General features: G+C 38.2%; 1 protein-coding gene across 1 annotated transcript in view; it reads right to left on the bottom strand.

Moving 5' to 3' along the window:
- Nucleotides 1-18,047, bottom strand: part of C7 (complement C7) — a 59,655-nt gene that overhangs the window by 30,623 nt on the left and 10,985 nt on the right. The window contains exons 5-9 of the mRNA XM_034523255.2: nucleotides 15,102-15,249; nucleotides 13,752-13,890; nucleotides 7,196-7,366; nucleotides 4,970-5,213; nucleotides 2,426-2,539 (exon numbers count right to left, since the gene is read on the bottom strand). Coding sequence (XP_034379146.1) covers nucleotides 2,426-2,539; nucleotides 4,970-5,213; nucleotides 7,196-7,366; nucleotides 13,752-13,890; nucleotides 15,102-15,249 — 816 coding nt within the window. The remainder of the gene's footprint in view (nucleotides 1-2,425; nucleotides 2,540-4,969; nucleotides 5,214-7,195; nucleotides 7,367-13,751; nucleotides 13,891-15,101; nucleotides 15,250-18,047) is intronic.

Here is an 18,047-nt window from a genome sequence, read left to right as displayed (position 1 = left end):
CCCAAATAATCACAGAGGTTAGGTGCCTAGTTAGGGACAAGAAGGGGGAAGAGAGTCTCCCAAGGAAAGGGAAATAGAATGTAGTATTGTAGAGAGATAAAGGGGAAACTAGAATAAAAGTATTAAACAGAGAGGGGGATAAAAGAGAATTGTAATTAAACAGAGAGGGGGATAAAAGAGAATTGATATTAGTTTTCCTGGGGAGGGAAAACTAATATCAAAGGCCACTTGATAAAACATGGAAATCTACAATTGAAGCTTCGTAAACTACATGTGTATGAAAAGAATATAAATGGAACCACTAAATGACTGCAGAGAGAAGGACCTAACTAGACATCATATGTCACAAAGTAACACCTCCAGGTCCAGGAATGAGTTACATCTTATTAAGTTGTTGGCCAGAGGAGCTCCATGAAACACACACACACACACACACACACACGTACATGTCACAGGCTATTGCAAAGGCTATGGGTTGCTCTCCACAACATAATGGTAAGATCCTATTGCTGAATACAACATTTTCATGTTATCAAGCATGGAGAAATTGGACTGATGCCTAACTAAAAGCTTCTCTCCTACTGACTGGCATTCTTTGTGGTGGACGATGCTCTGTTCATGACTAAAGTAGAAAGGTAATCATCAGTGTCACTCAGCTTGCAGCCTACAACTGTGAAGTACATATAAGATATTCTGGTGTAACAGTGGTACAAAGAATATGGAAGTAATCAACCACTTTTTGGTTGGATTTAAGGTCCATCCTATGAGAAGAAACCCATACATGACACTGCTATCATGACCAAGAACCTGAAACTAGGCAGGTCATTGGCCTAACAGAAAACCTATTTTTATTCTCTTAAAGGAACATAGCAGTAAAATTACTCCTGTTGACATACTACTAAACACATAAAATGTTGTTCAAAGCTCATCAGAGAAGCTTTTTCTTGCAGTAGATGGGAATTAACACAGAGACCCACAACTGGACAATGTGCAGAGAGTGACAGACTTTGAAGAACTAAGTCCTATACAGGATATCCTTATCAAACTCCTCACCTGCTTTCATGACCAAGAACATGAAACTAGACAGGACATTGGCCTAACAGAAAACTTACTTTGTTCTCTTACTGGAACATAAGGATCTATGAAGAAGAGGAGGTAGACAGGTTGTAAGAACCAGCACAGATGGAGAACAGCAAGGAAACAGTATCTTCCAGAAAGAGCAGGACTGGTACACATATGAACTCACAGAGATATTGGCAACATGCATAGAATCTGCACAGGTTCAGGCTAGATGGGGTCCCATCAATGACATGGGGAAGAGGACATGTGACATTCTGATCTGCTCCAAAGATTAGAACATTATATACTATTGTATCTTCCATTAAGAACTAATTCAGGAGGGCTGGAGAGATGGCTCAGTGGTTAAGAGCACTGACTACTCTTCCAGAGGTCCTGAGTTTAATTCCCAGCAACCACATGGTGGTTCACAACCATTTGAAATGAGATCTGATGCCCTCTTCTGGTGTGTCTGAAGACAGCTACAGTACAATTGTATACATAAAAGAAATAAATACTTTATTAAAAAACAGAATTAATTCAGCTGGGTCTGTCATTCACTTGACTAAGAGACCATCCCTCAAGAAGGCTGATTCACATTAAGGCATGCTAAAGAGATAGGAAGAATAATTATTCAAGTGAGATACTGTATTTTTGCTTCACGGAAACTTGGTCTTTGGTGCAGTCTCTTACAGAAACTCTCCCACACAGCTCCGCTCACTATGTCTGCCTGCTTTCCTTAATCCTAACCCTAAAAAGCCTGCTTGTTCGTTTGCCTTCTTTTCTATCTGATACCGGCTAAAGCCTAAGCATGGTTCCCTGGCACATTGGTGCTTTTCCACTCTTTCTCTAAGACTATCACACACGTTCTACCATATAGCTCCATTTCGGAGCATGCTCACAAGGCATGGCTTTCTCTCTTCCTTGTCTCCATAAACTCTCCCATACTAGCTGCCAATTAACAGCTGTCTTCCCTATTTTCTTTCAAACTCTAATAATATTGTTCACAAGCTTCCTAATCAGTCCATTTTTAAATTCTTTAATGAACAATATTAGGAATCTAAAGAGGCTCTAATTTCCCTGTTGCCACATAATGCACAACATGGGGATTCCCTAATTTTCTGGTAACAAAAGAATCGCTTGATCCCACTGGTTCAAGTCTAGATTAGTAACATAGTAAGAAACTATCTCAATAAAGTAAAATAGCACAATAATTAAAAAAATAAAGCAAGACATAACAATAACCAAATAGATCTTTTTAAGCTGAGTACCTGCTAAAGATTGAAAAGCCCTGGAGACCAAAACTTAATTAATTATAAGAATGATCAAAGCTAAGCTAGTAATGCAAATTGGACTCTTTCTCATTTACCTGAAGTTGATTTGACAGCATCTTCCAGTTCCTTACATCTCTTATCTGCTGATGATACAAAAAAAAACTTGAAGTCGGAAGACGAGCATCCTTTCTGCTGGGCTGACCCAAAATCTGGGAAGAAATGCAAACGCCAAGTGTTTAGTTTCTGTGTTCATTAAAGATCTTCTTCGGTATATAACCAGGTGTAGTTTCCCGACTGCTGAGGCCATTTGCTAAAAGAGTAACAAAATGTGCAGTTTCAAGCGCTCTCTAAGGGCACTGTTCAGGAAAGAGGAGAGTTGGATTTGTTATTTTCCTCTTATTAGCTTTGGCTGACGAGGGGGTTGGAGCAGACAATCCCAAGTAAGTTTCACATAAATGAGTAGCAGAAACTGAATACTTCAAAGAGGCATCTTTTACCCACTCATGGTCAGTTTCCTAGAAATAAAACAAATAGACGAACACAGGAGTGTGACAGCTTCCTACTCATTGGAGATTCTAAAAGCTGAACTATACAAATTAAATTCCTAAACTCCTGGCCCAACTAACTTGACCCCTTTGTCAATATCTGTGGTTTCTAATGATAGGAATTAAGAACAAAATAGCCCTCCTTTGTAGGCAGTTTGGCTGGGGTACAAGCCTAAAGAAAATATAATGTCTACATGCCTTGGTGGAAGAGGTCAAGAGTCAGCTCCAAGGGAACTGAGGATTAAGAATGGACTCTTCCTAAGTGTTGAGCTCAGGAACTAAATCCTGAAAACCTTGATGCATCAAGAATCTGTCTATATGTTGATGGACATGTAGGCTGCTTTCACATTTTGGTATTATGAGGGCACATCAGTAGAGCCTAAGAGTCAGGGACTAATGAAACAAGAAAGATTATCAATAAATTGTTCATTTAATTTTTTTCTCAAGAAATATTATCTAATCTTTACAACAAATGTTAGAGAACATAAGGAAAAAGAACCCTGCTCGTTACTGTTGGGAATATAGACTGGTATAGCCACAGTGGAAATCAGGACTCCACCACTTCTGGTACTCCTTTATCCTAGGATTGTCTATGTCAATACACTGGGAGATACATGCACATCCATGATTATTGTGGCGTTATTTGCATGATAGAAGGATATCAAACCAGCTTAGATGTTTATCCACAGATAAATGAATAAAGAAAATGTATATAAACACAATCGAATTTCATTCTGCTAGAAAAGAAAAAGTAATAAAATCATGACATTTGCATGAAAATTGAAGAAAGTAGAAAATATTGTGTTAAGTGAAATAAGCTAAGGTTAGAAAGATGGGTACAAATAGTTTCCCTTCTGATAGTATGAGAGACCTAGATTTAAATGTGGGGGAAAAAAATAGCTGGACCAGGGGCTATCCCTGACTCTGTTGTCTCTCTGTGGATCCTCTTCCCCTAACTTGGATGGCCTTGTCTGGCCTCAGTGGGAGAGGATCAGCCTAGTCCTCCAGTGACTTGATGTGCCAGGGTGGGTTGGTACCCCTGGGACTTCTCCCTTCTCAGAGGAGAAGAAAGGGGGCTGGAGAAAGGGACTAGGGGGAACTGGGAGGGAAGGTAGGCTGCCATCAGGGTGTAAAATGAATTGGTTAATTAGTTAATTAATTAGTGGAAAAAAGAAATGTGGGGAGATGTGGTGGTTTAAATATGTTTGGCCCAGGGAGTAGCACTATTAGGAGGTGTGGCCTTGTTGGAGTGGGTGTGACCTTGTTGGAGGAAGTGCGTCACTGTGGGAGTGAGCAATGAGACCTTCTTCCTCTCCATGTGGGAGCCAGTCTTTTCCTAGTGACCTTTAGATGAAGATATAGAACTTTCAGCTTCTCCTGTGCCATGCCCGCCTAGATGCTGACATGTTCCCGCCTTGGTGATAATGAACTAAAATTCTGAACCTGTAATCCAGTCCCAATTAAATTTTGTCCTTTTAAGAGTTGCCTTGGACATGGTGTCTGTTCACAGCAATGGAAACCCTAACTAAGGCAGGAGAGTAAGAAGAAAGAGAGAAGAGGATCAGACGTGGGGTCTATGAAAGAAAAAGTATTAGGGATGGGGACTGAAGGAGTGTAATGTGATGGGAAAGTAAAGGGGACAAGAGGAGGTGGGAAGAGTTAAGCAAGATGGACATTGAGTACAAAGAAAAGACCGTGGATGATTGAGATAAATAAAAACAACATGTGTATGAAGATGTGCCACAAACCCATTGCTTTGTAAGCTGACTTCAACGTGTACTTTTAAATAAAAGAAGTACTTTTTAATCGAAGAAATGGGAAAGATTGTAACATATTATAAAAATCTAACATTCTCTAGAGACAGATGATAATGGTAATGATTTAGCCCGACATTATTCAAAGGAGTAGGCAGACACTGCTTAAATCATGTGAGAATTTGAGAACAGTATAATACGTTCCTGCAATTTTGGACTCCTCTGCAATTTAAATTTCTATCGAATTTTAACGTTTAAAAGTTAAAATTTTAAGTTGGCCACATATACTCTCCCATTAAAACACTTCAAATGCTTTTAGACAACATTTTTAATGCCATACCACTGTGTTTGGTATTTCCTGAATCCACATAAAATAGAACTCTGTATTCTCCTCCTAAGGACCCAGACTGCAGGTAATGTGTCCCATACTGGTCGATTAACCGTCGGTAGGCACTGTAGTCATACAGAGTGGGAAGATGGGAGAGTTCCTTCCAGAATGGCTCCGCAAGTTGTAAAAATTCAGGATTATTATTGATGAACTGGGCCACTTCAACAGTGTTCTGAACAACCAACAATTTGTAACTCTGCGGGAAAGAGAAAAAGTAAACAAAGTTTTAGGTGGAAGAAAAAAAGATATGAAAAATAGTTCTGTATCTATCATCTTGACCAGCTGCCACCCAGTTTGATTTTTCCTGGAGGTCCAGGACCCCTTTGGAAGACTTAGGGCAAGGATTGAAGGAACTGAAGAACATGGAACCCATAGAAAGACCAAAAGTATCAACTAACTTGGATCCCTGGGAACTCCCAGAGACGAAGCCACAAACCAAAGAGCATATACCGGCTGGTCCAATCTCCCCACCCCCGGCCCCACACATGTAGCAGAAGGCTGCCTCATCTGGCCTCAGTGGGAAAGGATATATCTAACCCTGTACAGACTTGATGTCCCAGGACAGGAGGACATGGTGTGGGGGCACCCTCTCAGAGGCGAAGGAGGGAGGCATGGACGGAAGAACTCTGTGAGGGCTTAGCTTGTAAGATGTAAACTCTGCAGCTTTTGGGGTGTAAATAAACAATTAAGTAATAAAAATGCCTTTTAAAAGATACAATCATAGCTGATGGTGTGCCAGTGGAGGGGTTAGAGGAACCTGAACTCAGTTTTCTTTAAGAGGCTGGCCACTGGGAGTGAGTATAAATGCAACACAAATTGGAATTGGTGGGACTATTGATGGGGGGGGTGCACAGGGTCAGGGAGTGGCTCTGGAATGAATGTGAAGCAAGTGTGGTCAGAGTGCACTGTACAAAATTCTAAAAAAAAAACAAAAAAACAAAAAATGAAAATACTATGTCGGTGGGGAAAAAAACCTTAGCCTCACACAATATTCAGTTGCTATAAGAGCAACCATAACCAGCAGGCCTGGGAAGACATTAGAAAAGAAAACATATAATATTTTTACAAAGATATAAGGAGGTCTCTGATGGGCCCACGTTCATGAAGTAACCTGGGGAATTCTGGAGCCCAAATAAGGATAATATCTGCGTAATGCTCATCTCAACTAGGAAAAGAGAACCAACATCATTACACCTGCTAAGCTGATTTTTAAATAAGTGTTCAAAGTAATATATACTTTAGGGTCATGCTTTGACAGTGTCTCATAGGGAGAGAATATGTTGCCTATCTCCTATACTGGGTATTTCCAGGTTAAGATGCTTATTTAATAGAGTCTTTTGAACATTTCCTAGTTATTTTTTGTAATAATCAAAGCAGACCTACACTAAACCACTTCTTTGTGAACAGTGTAATACAAAGATGAGAAACGACTTAACTCATACTCCTATACCCAGCTTCTTAGTTATAAAACAGATAAGATCAGTTTTACTTATGCCATCCTTTTATGATTAGACGAACTAACTTTCCAAATGCATCGGGCATGATGGTGCATGCTTGTAAGCCCAGAACTCTAGAGGCAGAAAGATCTGGAGTTCAAGGCCATAATGGACTACATGAGATCCTGCTGAAAGAAAGAAAGAAAGAAAGAAAGAAAGAAAGAAGAAAGGGAGGAAAGAAGAAAGGGGAAGGAAGAAAAAAGGAAAGAAGGAAAGGGAAAAATAAAATAGAAAGGGAAGAAAGAAGGAAAGAAGAAAGGAAGGAAGGAAGGAAGGAAGGAAGGAAGGAAGGAAGGAAGGAAGGAAGGAAGGAAAAAAGAGAACAAAACAAGCCAGACATTATGGTACACAGTGGTTCAAAGCTAGCCTCAGCTGCATAACAAATTCAAGGCCAGAATGGGACTGCATAAGACCTGTCAATAATAATAATAATAATAATAATAATAATAATAATAATAATAATAATAATGATAGAAACAAATACTTTAATGAGAAAAAGATAAATATATTGTCAAAAAAACAAAAAATATACCATTAAAGAATTCACTGTCTCTTTAAAAGGTTATTTTTGCCTTAATGTAAATCAAAAACCTAGTACTTTTGACAAATACACTTTTGTACATGATAATAACACTCTAAACTAGTTAAAAGCAGAAAAAAATAACTAATGGCTCATACTAACCTTTTGCATGTAGATTTTCTTGGTACTTGAAGTCTGAGAGCGTTGATTCGACGAGGAGGAGAAAAATAAGAACCTGTTTGAACTAGATGATGTATGGTATGTGTTTGTGCTCTTTTCGTAAGACCAACTGCTGTTGTAAAATTCATAGTTAAAATCATTATCTACTTTGACCTAAAAGGAAAAGAAGAATTTTTACTATAGGAAGTTGGCATATATACAAGATGCTTTTGTTGAATCTTTTAAGATGCATGCTTTCTTCACACAGTCTTGCACAAACACAAATCTATGCACTTACACCGAATAGCTATGTCTACAGACAGTGTTCTAAGATACCAACATTACAACTGAGCCGGACCTGTAGTATCAATAACAGTAACTCAAAGCAATTCATGACACACATTTGTGTGTACACTTATTTTGTTTTTTTACTCATTTTCTTTACGAAGAATTTAGCCCCAAAGTGAACAAATCCGTACAGCTCTACAACAGAGAACTTGAAGCCTTTAACTCTCAATTTTCCACATTGAAGAATGGAGAAACAGATGGGTAACAGGAAACATTTAGATCATTTGGATATTGTGACATGATACTACTTTAAACTTCCTGATTCTATTGGGTTAATGCTAAAGTTCAATTATCTTTTTCCACTGGAATTTTAAAACAAGCTACACTTGAGTCACATGGAGCCTAGACGTGTCTTTCACGGAGAGAAGAAAATTGACTTGTTTCTCCTGGATTTTCCCTTGCATCAAAATGGTGTAAGCCCAAGAACTGGCAGCTGCCATAAAGAGAGCAAGACCCTTGTGGGAAACATGAGGATGAAGGCTTAAGACTGTCTCCTGTGCAAAGGACACCCAGTATCAGATCCATGTGATCACACTACAGCTACAGGCTGCAGCACCAGAGAATGGCATGTTTTTTTCACTATTTTGCAAGAGAATCCCTTATGCAAAAGTCTCTTAGTTCCTCATAGTTATAACCAACAAATCTGCTAAAAATGTGAGTTGCCATAGTATAAAACAAAGCACACTCAAAAGCCTGTTTTATCAGTTTTTGTTTTCTGTCTTCTTCAAATTGGAGCTGACCTTCCACAAGCATTTCTATTTCACACACGTCTGTTTTTGTGATCAGAGCATTAATAAACGCAGACAGAACAAAAGAGCTGGAAATGATGAATTCCCAACACGACACTGAAAAGAATAGAAAATTATGCCGCCATCCTAAATGATGTTTCTGAAGGGAAGTAGTTATACTGTTGGATTAAATGGTGAGGGTATAACTATCAGAATTCTATGTCCCACACAATGCTACCCTTTCTCCAGAGGAGTAAAAAAAAAAGACCACAATTAAAACAGACCAAAATACCAAAAGGTATTACAATGTTAACAAATGCTGAAAATTAGGAATGCATTGAAATTTAAGTTTCTGTAGATCAAGGGAAATAAATAATCAACAGATAGAAAAGACAGTCTACACAGTGTGGGAAAATTCTTTCCAGCTATACAACTGGCAGGGAATAATATGTAAACTTTATTTTAAAAAATCTTAAAATATTTAATACAAACACATACATTTTAAAACGATAACATTCAACAAATAGGTAGGTAAACTGAACCAGCAACTCTAAAAAGAAAAATGTAACATGGTAGATACAGAGAAGAAGCAACACCACTAGTGAGATTAAGTTGATGCAACCAGTATGGAAATCATCATGGAGGTCCATCTAAAAACTGAAAATAGTTCTACCATATGATACAAGTATGCCAGCCCTGGGTACATAAACAAAGAAATCTAAGTCAAGGTACTGCAGAGATGCTTAGCATAATTAACAATATCAGTTATATTCATGTAATCAAAACATAGAATCAGCCTAGAAGTTCATCAAGAAATGAATGGATAAGAAAAATGTGCTATATAAAAATATATGTCCAAAGAAGCCATAGTGAAATCCATCATTTGGCATGATAACCTAAAATACTACTAAAACTCAAGAAAGATATGTACTGTGTACACCACACATAAGATCTTTTCAATAACATACGTTATATCATTTACCGAAAAATACATGGAAATGGATATCATTGTTGGTCAAATAAAGCTGAGCTCAGAAGTAAAATGCTGTGTGTTTTCTCTAAATAGTTTAACTGTGGAGTCCACAGTTAAAGATGGTAGTGCGTTAGATAAGTAGGGAGATTAGATAGATGTTAGAGAGATAGATAGATAGATAGATAGATAGATAGATAATAGATAGATAGATAGATAGATAGATAGATAGATAGATAGATAGAGGCAGGCAATGAAAGCGGGAGGCTACTTGGAGGTGGGAAGAACTTCAGTAGGAGAAGAGGAGGGAACACAGAAGATAATGTAAGAGAATATGAGCAAAGCAGGATGACAGACACATATGAAAATACCATGATATAAGCCCTGTAGCTCACATGGATAATCAATCACTTCAAAAGGTAAGGATCATGACACACTTGAGACTAGGCTGTTTTATAAGTTCCAGGCCAGAGTTACAGAGTAAGACTATCTCAAAAGGAAGAAAACAATAAAGAAGAAAGGTATTATAATGAAATATTGTTTCATATGCACACATACTAAATGCAGAAAACAAGAAAGGATAGGTTTTAACATACTTAATTTTATTCTAATATTATTTTCATATGCACAACTGCACATATAAACACAAAATTAAAATAAAACAAATGTGACAGTTTCCTCAATCACAACACTTCCTCTGGACCATTTGGCTTCAGATAAACAATATTTAAGTTATTTTTATTTAAATTTCTTTTGAGAAAGAAGAATCTAATGCCAAATGTTCTGCTTCTGTTTTCCCACCTTCACATCTCCAACTCGAATCTCTGATTCCTGGTTATGCAAATGATGCTCTTGGCTGCGCTCGTGTAACTGGTTTCTCCTCACTCCTGTGTCATCTACACATGGCTGCAGAATTATCTTTTTCAAACTAGTGCAATCTTATTCATTTCCCCTCTTCTTCCGACTCAAATAGCCGCTCCCAATCACTCATCAAAACATCCAACACACTAACATCTCAAGGTCTTCTGACAATTATTTTATTGTTGACACACCCATCATTCAAAATCAGAGACCTGTTCTTCAACTTATTCTCTCTTGTTATTAGTATTTTTCACTTGCTTTTTACTGCCTTCCCATTTCAGGTTAGACTTCACAGTCCTTCCCCCACCAGCATCTTCTCTATGAAAACTTCTTCTTGTCCTCTCAGTAAACTCTGTCTTTCTCTAACCATACCAGAAACCCCTTAATGTCCATCAAAAACCTTCTTTCTTCTTTCCTCTCTTCTTTCCCCCTCCTATTTCTGATCATTCATAACCTTCATTCTTTACTCCAGCTGGTTTTAACTCCCGTTACTGAGAAGCACCTCTTACCCAACTATTTTTTCATGTGTTCCTTGTCTCCTCTTGTCATTCCCATTACAACCAAAGCTATTATAAAAAATATAGTATAAATATTTATAGTATAAGCAGCTATAAATACATAGATTATATATTATATAAGCCTATAAATACATAGATAGGAATTTATACATATATTTCATGTCAATACTAGTATTGGACCCTGGCATATACTCATAATGTTTAAAACTAAAGTACATTGTGTTTCAGATATTTATATCTTAGCATACTTGCATATATAACCAGATATGTTGGGAAGAAGACATGTCTAAACACACAATATATTTTTATTTCACCTGTAACTTGTAGACATGATTTTATATGATTTTTTAAGTATTTTGTGCATGAAACATAGCTTCAAGGAGGTGGAATTTTCTACTCTATGTCACTACTCCAGAAGTTTCAGATTTTGAATAATTTTGAATTTGAAATATTCATACTAGGTACAATCAATTTTTATAAGAAAAAATATCCATGTGAAAAAAATATCCACATTAAATTCCTGCAACAGTGCCTAGAATATGAAGGTTCTCATATGAGAACTATTTTTCTTACTGCCTCAATTGTTCCAGATTAGAAGGTAGATCAAACAATCTTAGGTATCATCCATATATAGATAGTATTAAAGTTGGCTTTTTCATTATTCCTCTCTCTCTCTCTCTCTCTCTCTCTCTCTCTCTCTCTCTCTCTCTGTGTGTGTGTGTGTGTGTGTGTCTGTGTGTGTATCTGTGTGTGTGTCTGTGTATGTGTCTGTGTGTGTGCAAGGTCTCTCTTCAAGCAAATGATGAAATATGAAATACATTCATAACCAAAATGAGGAAAATCCATGATCTGTACCCAGCGTGGTCTGTAACTCACTCTCATCTACAACTTGTCAAGTGCTGAGAATGAAGGAAGCCACGTGTCACCATTCCAAGTAACTCACGAGACCTAATGTGTGCTTCGTTTTCAGTAGAGTTTTGTGTGTGAAAACCATGACGCGAAAAATGTGTATGACAAGGTATGTAGCTTAGTCATGAAGAAACCAGGTTTTCCCTAAAAGATGACATTGTTAACAGCCAACATGCAGACTGTAAGAGATCATGCATGTTTCATGCTTATTAATATGCATGTCCCAAGTAAGTCCAAAGCCACCCTCTACCGTGTGGAGAATTGACCTGTGAGACCTTGCTCGGTTTACTTGAACTCTGGGGACTCTTGCTGCCCAGTCTCCATGTTTAGCACTCAGATGACTGGCTCTCTGCCTGTTGCTTCCGCCTCGCTTCTCCCAGGCTGGATTTGCAAATCATTGCTATTCTGCACTCAGTAACAGGCTATAATTTCCCTCTACTTCTGACAAACACCTTCACTCTCAGTGACGGGCAAGGCATTTCAGATGTCAATCCCCAAACCAAGCCGTGCTGAGAAAGAGGAACGTCAGGATCGGGCTGTGGGTAAATCATTCTCTTCAGAAGCTGCAGACTTCTAATAAGTCTACCTTCTGACTAACTCGGAAATGTTCTTCCTCATTATCTCCTTTTCTCTGTAACACTCTAACTTTGACCCCTCTGAAAATTTATATGCAATTTCTCTTCACTATAATTATGAAAGAATTAGTAACATATCCCCCCCCCCCCCAGGAATGGAAGTTGAACAATAATTACTAGGATCCACATGCATATATCTCATGCTCTTCCTTCTAGCCAGAGGTTACATTACAACACTTGTTATTCATTATATAGAATTCAGAATTGAAAAAGAAACTAGAGGCAAGAAATGGGGAAAACAAAATGTGACAGAAAAAAATAACGGGCTGCAGAATCCGATTCTCTGGATCTAGGATACATCGTTTTAATGCGGTAATATGGAATAGGCTGAAATCCTCTAAGACTCAGTTTATATGTGACAAAATAGCAAAATATTATCTTACAGCACTAAGAATAGTACCAGAATTTAATCTTAAAAGATTGTTCTTCCTAAAAAGAGAGCAAATACAGAGTAGATATTCAAACCTTGGTGACTACAGCTGTTTCTCAAATTTGTTTTATGTCCCACTTGATTGGCTCAAGAATCTTTTTTTTAGCATATGGTAACTGCATAAACATTAGAGATTTATAGTTTCACTTCCATGCACACATACCATGCACTTGTATCATATTCACCCTCTGTATTACTCATTTTGATGTCTCTTTTTCTCACTGCCTTCCCCGGCCCTGGTACTCCTTGACTGAGTACTCCATGATTAAATGTTCACAAAAGCAGCTCATTCTACTACAAGCTGGAGGTTGGTGCTTAGTGTTCGTTGTCAAAGCTGCTTCTATATAGAACTAATCTGACTGAGCAGAAGGTCCTTCTGTCTCAATAACAGTCGTTTTTCTTTACAAATCTGAGAGTTAAATGTAAGGATAACTCAACTGGACAAGCAGGGAATTCTGAGATGATGGAAAGAAAAGAGCAAGAAGGTGGGAGATGAAGTCAACAAAGAAGTTAAAACAGAATGAGACCAGAAACTTCACTTTGGCGAGGCTGTGAGGAGAGTTTTGAGGGTCTGGGTATGAACCGGAATGGGTGAAATATATTCACAATACTGTACTAGAAACTTCCTCTACCCAAATCCTTAAGAAAGTCTCCAAAACCCTTTAATAGTTTGTATAAGCAGATTTTGTGCTGGTACCAAGAAATGGAATGAGCACAATAGGGGTATCCAAGGAGCAGAAGCTTGATGCATAAGGATATTCTGATCAAAGGCAAAGAAGAGTAGTCAGGTAGGACCCACGTGGATAGCATGGACCTATGACAATGCTATCTGATGCAGCCATTTTGGAATCATAGAAAAGTTTCATCATGCAGATCCTACAAAATGATGATTTAAGTGGCAGGTTATATAACCCAAAGAAACTCCAACTTATTTGTGTAAGATTCATGCATAGCAATGTTGAAAGAATTCTCGCCAGAAAGAAATAAGAATATATATTTTAATATATTTATATAATATATTATATTATATTTTAAAACAATGCAGAACTGACCATATATTAGGTCAACAAATTCTAAACAAATACCAAAATCTTGATGTACAAACAATAATTACTGATGTGTCACTGATTACAAAAAACCAAATTGGTATAATTAAGTACCTGAAATGTATAAGAAAGGATATTTCCACTTAGTCTGTAGAAATCTTTTTCATCCCCGCTGAACACTTTCCTGCACTGACCACCGAAACTTTTGGTGTTGATGACTCTGTTCCTAAACTGGCCAGTAAGTGCGTTGTAACTGTGAAGAGGAGACAAAAGAAGAAGGAGGGGTAGGGTGTGGAGATTAAAAAACTATTAGCTGCTTGGGGGTAGGGGGGAATGATTAAAGGCTTCTAGAAGTCAGTCATTAATATCTACAGTTTATCTCCTGGGAAGTTGCGTAAAAGAGAACAAAATCTAATGCCTCCCTTTCATTAGCCAGCTCCTCCTAGTGATAGAAGAGCTAACACTACAAGCAGAGGAAATCCAACATTCTGTTAGCCTGAGAACATATTCGGAAGCACAGGCCTTTTGTATCTATGGCAACGGCTGCTTTAGAATTGATTCTATAGATAAAACCAATACAACTAAGGTTACTGGAGAGGACAGGTTGTTTCTACAATGAGTTTCCAGCTGATTCTCTTAGTATAGCAAGGAGGGTTAAAGTAACTCTGCCCTGTTTTTCTGTTAAAAACTTGAAGATATTATAGGAAAACGTGCACTGATTTTTCTAAGATAATTTTAGAAAAATAGAAGCCTAGAATTGATTTAATTCTGAATTTCTAAAAACATTCGTTGATAGTTTCATGTTCAGCTATGTCCCTTTTCTGTCTCCTCTTCCTCCTCCTCTTCCTTTTCCTCCTCCTCCTCCTCTTCCTCCTACTCTCCTCTCTCTCCCCTCTCCTCTCTTCTTTTTCCCTCTCTCCCCTCTCCTCTCTTCTTTTTCCCTCTCTCCTCTCTCCTCTCTTCTTTCTCTCTTCTCTCCTGTCTTCTCTGTGTGTGTGTCCTTCTTCTTCTTCTTCTTCTTCTTCTTCTTCTTCTTCTTCTTCTTCTTCTTCTTCTTCTCCTTCTCCTTCTCCTTCTCCTTCTCCCCCTCCTCCTCCTCCTCCTCCTCCTCTTCCTCTTCCTCCTCCTCCTCCTCCTTCTTCTTCTTCTTCTCCTTTTCCTCCCTTTAGAGGGACTAACAATCCTGATTTCCCTGAGGCTGAGAGGTTTTCCTTGATGTGAGACTTTCAGTGCTAACCACAGATATATCTGAAACCATGGTTCATACTCCATCTTACTACACACACCTATCGGTATTCAGCTATGAATTTTTAATTGAAGCAGGATGTGGCAAAAATGTCTGAGCTAATGTACATACTTAGATCTTGGGTAACTTATTATTAGACTCATCAAACCATTAAAACAGAACAAAAGTAAAAAAACTAGAACCCATCAGTATTCTTGGAAGGCTGCTTGGCTCCTTACCCATTGCCGGTAAGTTCTATGTTGGGAGGAGGTTTGTCAATGTCGCAGGAAGGTCTGCTTTCTGCATCCTCACACTTGTCTTCATCAGCACCATCTTCCTCACAGTCAGAATCCCCATTGCAAACCAATGATTTGCTGATGCACTGACCTGGGAAAGAAACACCCAGAAAATATAAAAGAGGGAGGAGGGAGAAACATGGGCTGGGGTCACCCCAGCACTGCACTGATAGACTAGTGTGGGTTTCAGACAAATTTTCAGATTGTCTAGAAAAGAACTTGTGATGTTTTGGGTCTCTATTTTAAAGAATGCAGAGCTGATTTTCACCTTCCCCGGGGATGGGAGATTGAAAATAGACCTGAACTCAAAAGTCCAGAGTCAAACATTATCACTGTACAATTTTGTCTAGCTTCTCCAAGTTTCACACAATGGTTCTTACTGGTAAAACAGATTGTTGTTCTATCCCTCAGCTTTGTTTTTTGTGTAATTGTTAACCAGGATGCCAAATGTGTGCTTTTCTCAGTGACTAACATGTAATTTTTGAAAGCAAAGAAATTGGATCAGAAAGTTGAAACTCAGCAGTTTTCAGCATCCACTCTGTGGAAGACTACCTGGTGCTGAGAAACAAATATGTATGGTATAGTCATCGCCAGACTTTGGTAATTTGGGTAATCTGCTAGTGAAGACCATGAAGACAGGAATCAATGGAAGTCAGCATCCTTTTCCTGATAGCTCAGAATTCCAAGAAAGCACTAGTTCAGCAGTGCTCAGCCTATGGGTTGTGACCTCTTTGGGGGTTGAACAACAGGGGTCACATATCAGATATCCTGCATATCTGATATTTACATTATGGTGCATAACAGTCAAAAATTACAGATATAAAGTAGCCACGAAAATAATTTTATGGCTGGAAGTCAGCACATGAAAAACTGTATTTAACAGGTGCAGCATTAGGAAGGTTGAGAAACCCTGCACTGGCAAAAGATGATCTTGGCTTTGTCTTCTTTCCCAGCATCATCCCCGCCTTTTCCTTATGCCCTCTGCATATTGGACCATTTGCATGAGTACAGGTCCAAATTTCCTGTCATCTCAATGATATAAAGCCTCTCTATCTAGGACTTTCTCTACTCCTCTCTGATGTGTCTTTCAAATATCAAATTAAATATTATCCCTTTTTGAAAACTATCTCCTTTTACAAATTTATTTATTATATTTATTTGAGTATACTGTAGCTGTCTTCAGACACACCAGAAAAAGGCATTAAATCCTATTATAACAGATGGTTTTGAGCCACCGTGTGGTTGCTGGGAATTGAACTCAGGACCTCTGGAAGAAACATCAGTGCTCTTAACCATTGAGCCATCTCTCCAGCCCTGAAAACTATCTTTATCCCTTGCACTATGAAGGGAATTCTTCCTCTATTTAAGCATCCTCTAGTCAAAGGATGCTTTGTGCATAGAAATGTTTACAGTATAACGTGTAGCTCACTCTACATATTACTCAAGGCAATGCAGCAGACATCTGTTGAGAGTCTGCCTATGCTCCAGGCACTCTTTGTGAGAAAATAAACAAAATAAAGCTTATGTCTACAGAAGTGCACAGAGATATGCAGGTCATCAATTTGGATTGAGATACACAGTGAGAAGTGATTTGTTGATTAATTCTATCACCTGAGGGCTTAGCAAAAGTGTCTCAAAGCAGCTATCACCTGATTTGAGTTTCAAAATAAAATAGGAGCTTTACAAGTGTTATTTAAGAACAACTGTAGGCTCAGATGCACTCAGTCCTAAATGAGATGTATTTATCAAAGCCCTTTCCTCAAGGTTCAGAGATCTATGCAGAAGAGGAGATGAAAAAATTGTAGGAACTAGTTATGGTGAATGACTCCAGAAAATAGCATTTTCCAGGTACAAAAAAAAAGCTGATGTCATATATATATATACATGTATATGTATGTATATATATATATATATATATATATATATATATATGACAACATATGTATAATGACAACATATGTATATATGCACAAGACCCACACAAGTTCAGGTCAAATGGGGTCCAAGCACTGAGAAGGGAAAGTAGACACAGGGTCCCATTCCTAATGAAGAAACTGCAATTTATATCCACTAACAAAAAGGAAATTATTTTCTCCAGAGGGGTGATACTGAGTACAGCCACCACACAGGATGGGCCTCATTCTCAGAAGTAATTTGGTCAATACAAAAGAAATTCCAGGGCTGGAGAGATGGCTCAGCGGTTAAGAGCACTGACTGCTCTTCCAGAGGTCCTGAGTTCAATTCCCAGCAACAACATGGTGGCTCACAACCATCTGCAATGGGGTCTGATGCCATCTTCTGGTGTGTCTGAAGACAGCTATAGTGTGCTCACATAAATAAATAAATAAATCAAATAAATATAAATAAATTTATAAAAAGAAAAAAATCTATGTTTTCCTGTGTGCTTTCTGTTGTGATTTTATGGGATTTATCTTTTTGAGTTTTTTTTTTCCTTGACTTGAGTTTTTTTTATTTTATTTTGAGAGAGGAAAACCATGAAATTGGATGGATAGGAAGATGGAAATGATCTAGAGGAGGGGAAAATGTAATCAAAATATATTGTATGAAATTCTTTTTTTTTTCCCATGAGACTCGGGCAGAGTCACACGGGAGAAGCAGGATTCGAACCAGGAGACTGAGAGAGAGCAGAGGGCACGGGCTCGCCCTCTGCAGGCGGCCACCTAAGCCGCTGGGCCATCGCTCGTTCACTTTGTATGAAATTCTTAAACATTAATTGTAAAAGAAAAATTCTAACACAATGACTCTTTATCCAATAGTTTGTCCCTAAAATTCCAATATGTAGCAAGGTGTGGTGGTGTACGCCATTAAGCCCAGAACTCAGGAGGCAGAGGTAAGAGGGTGATACACACACACACACACACACACATA

Source organism: Arvicanthis niloticus, chromosome 19 (assembly GCF_011762505.2).
Source record: "Arvicanthis niloticus isolate mArvNil1 chromosome 19, mArvNil1.pat.X, whole genome shotgun sequence".
Lineage (NCBI taxonomy): Eukaryota > Metazoa > Chordata > Mammalia > Rodentia > Muridae > Arvicanthis > Arvicanthis niloticus.
The sequence above is the reverse complement of the archived record's forward strand: the minus strand, read 5'-3'. Positions and strand labels throughout refer to the sequence as shown.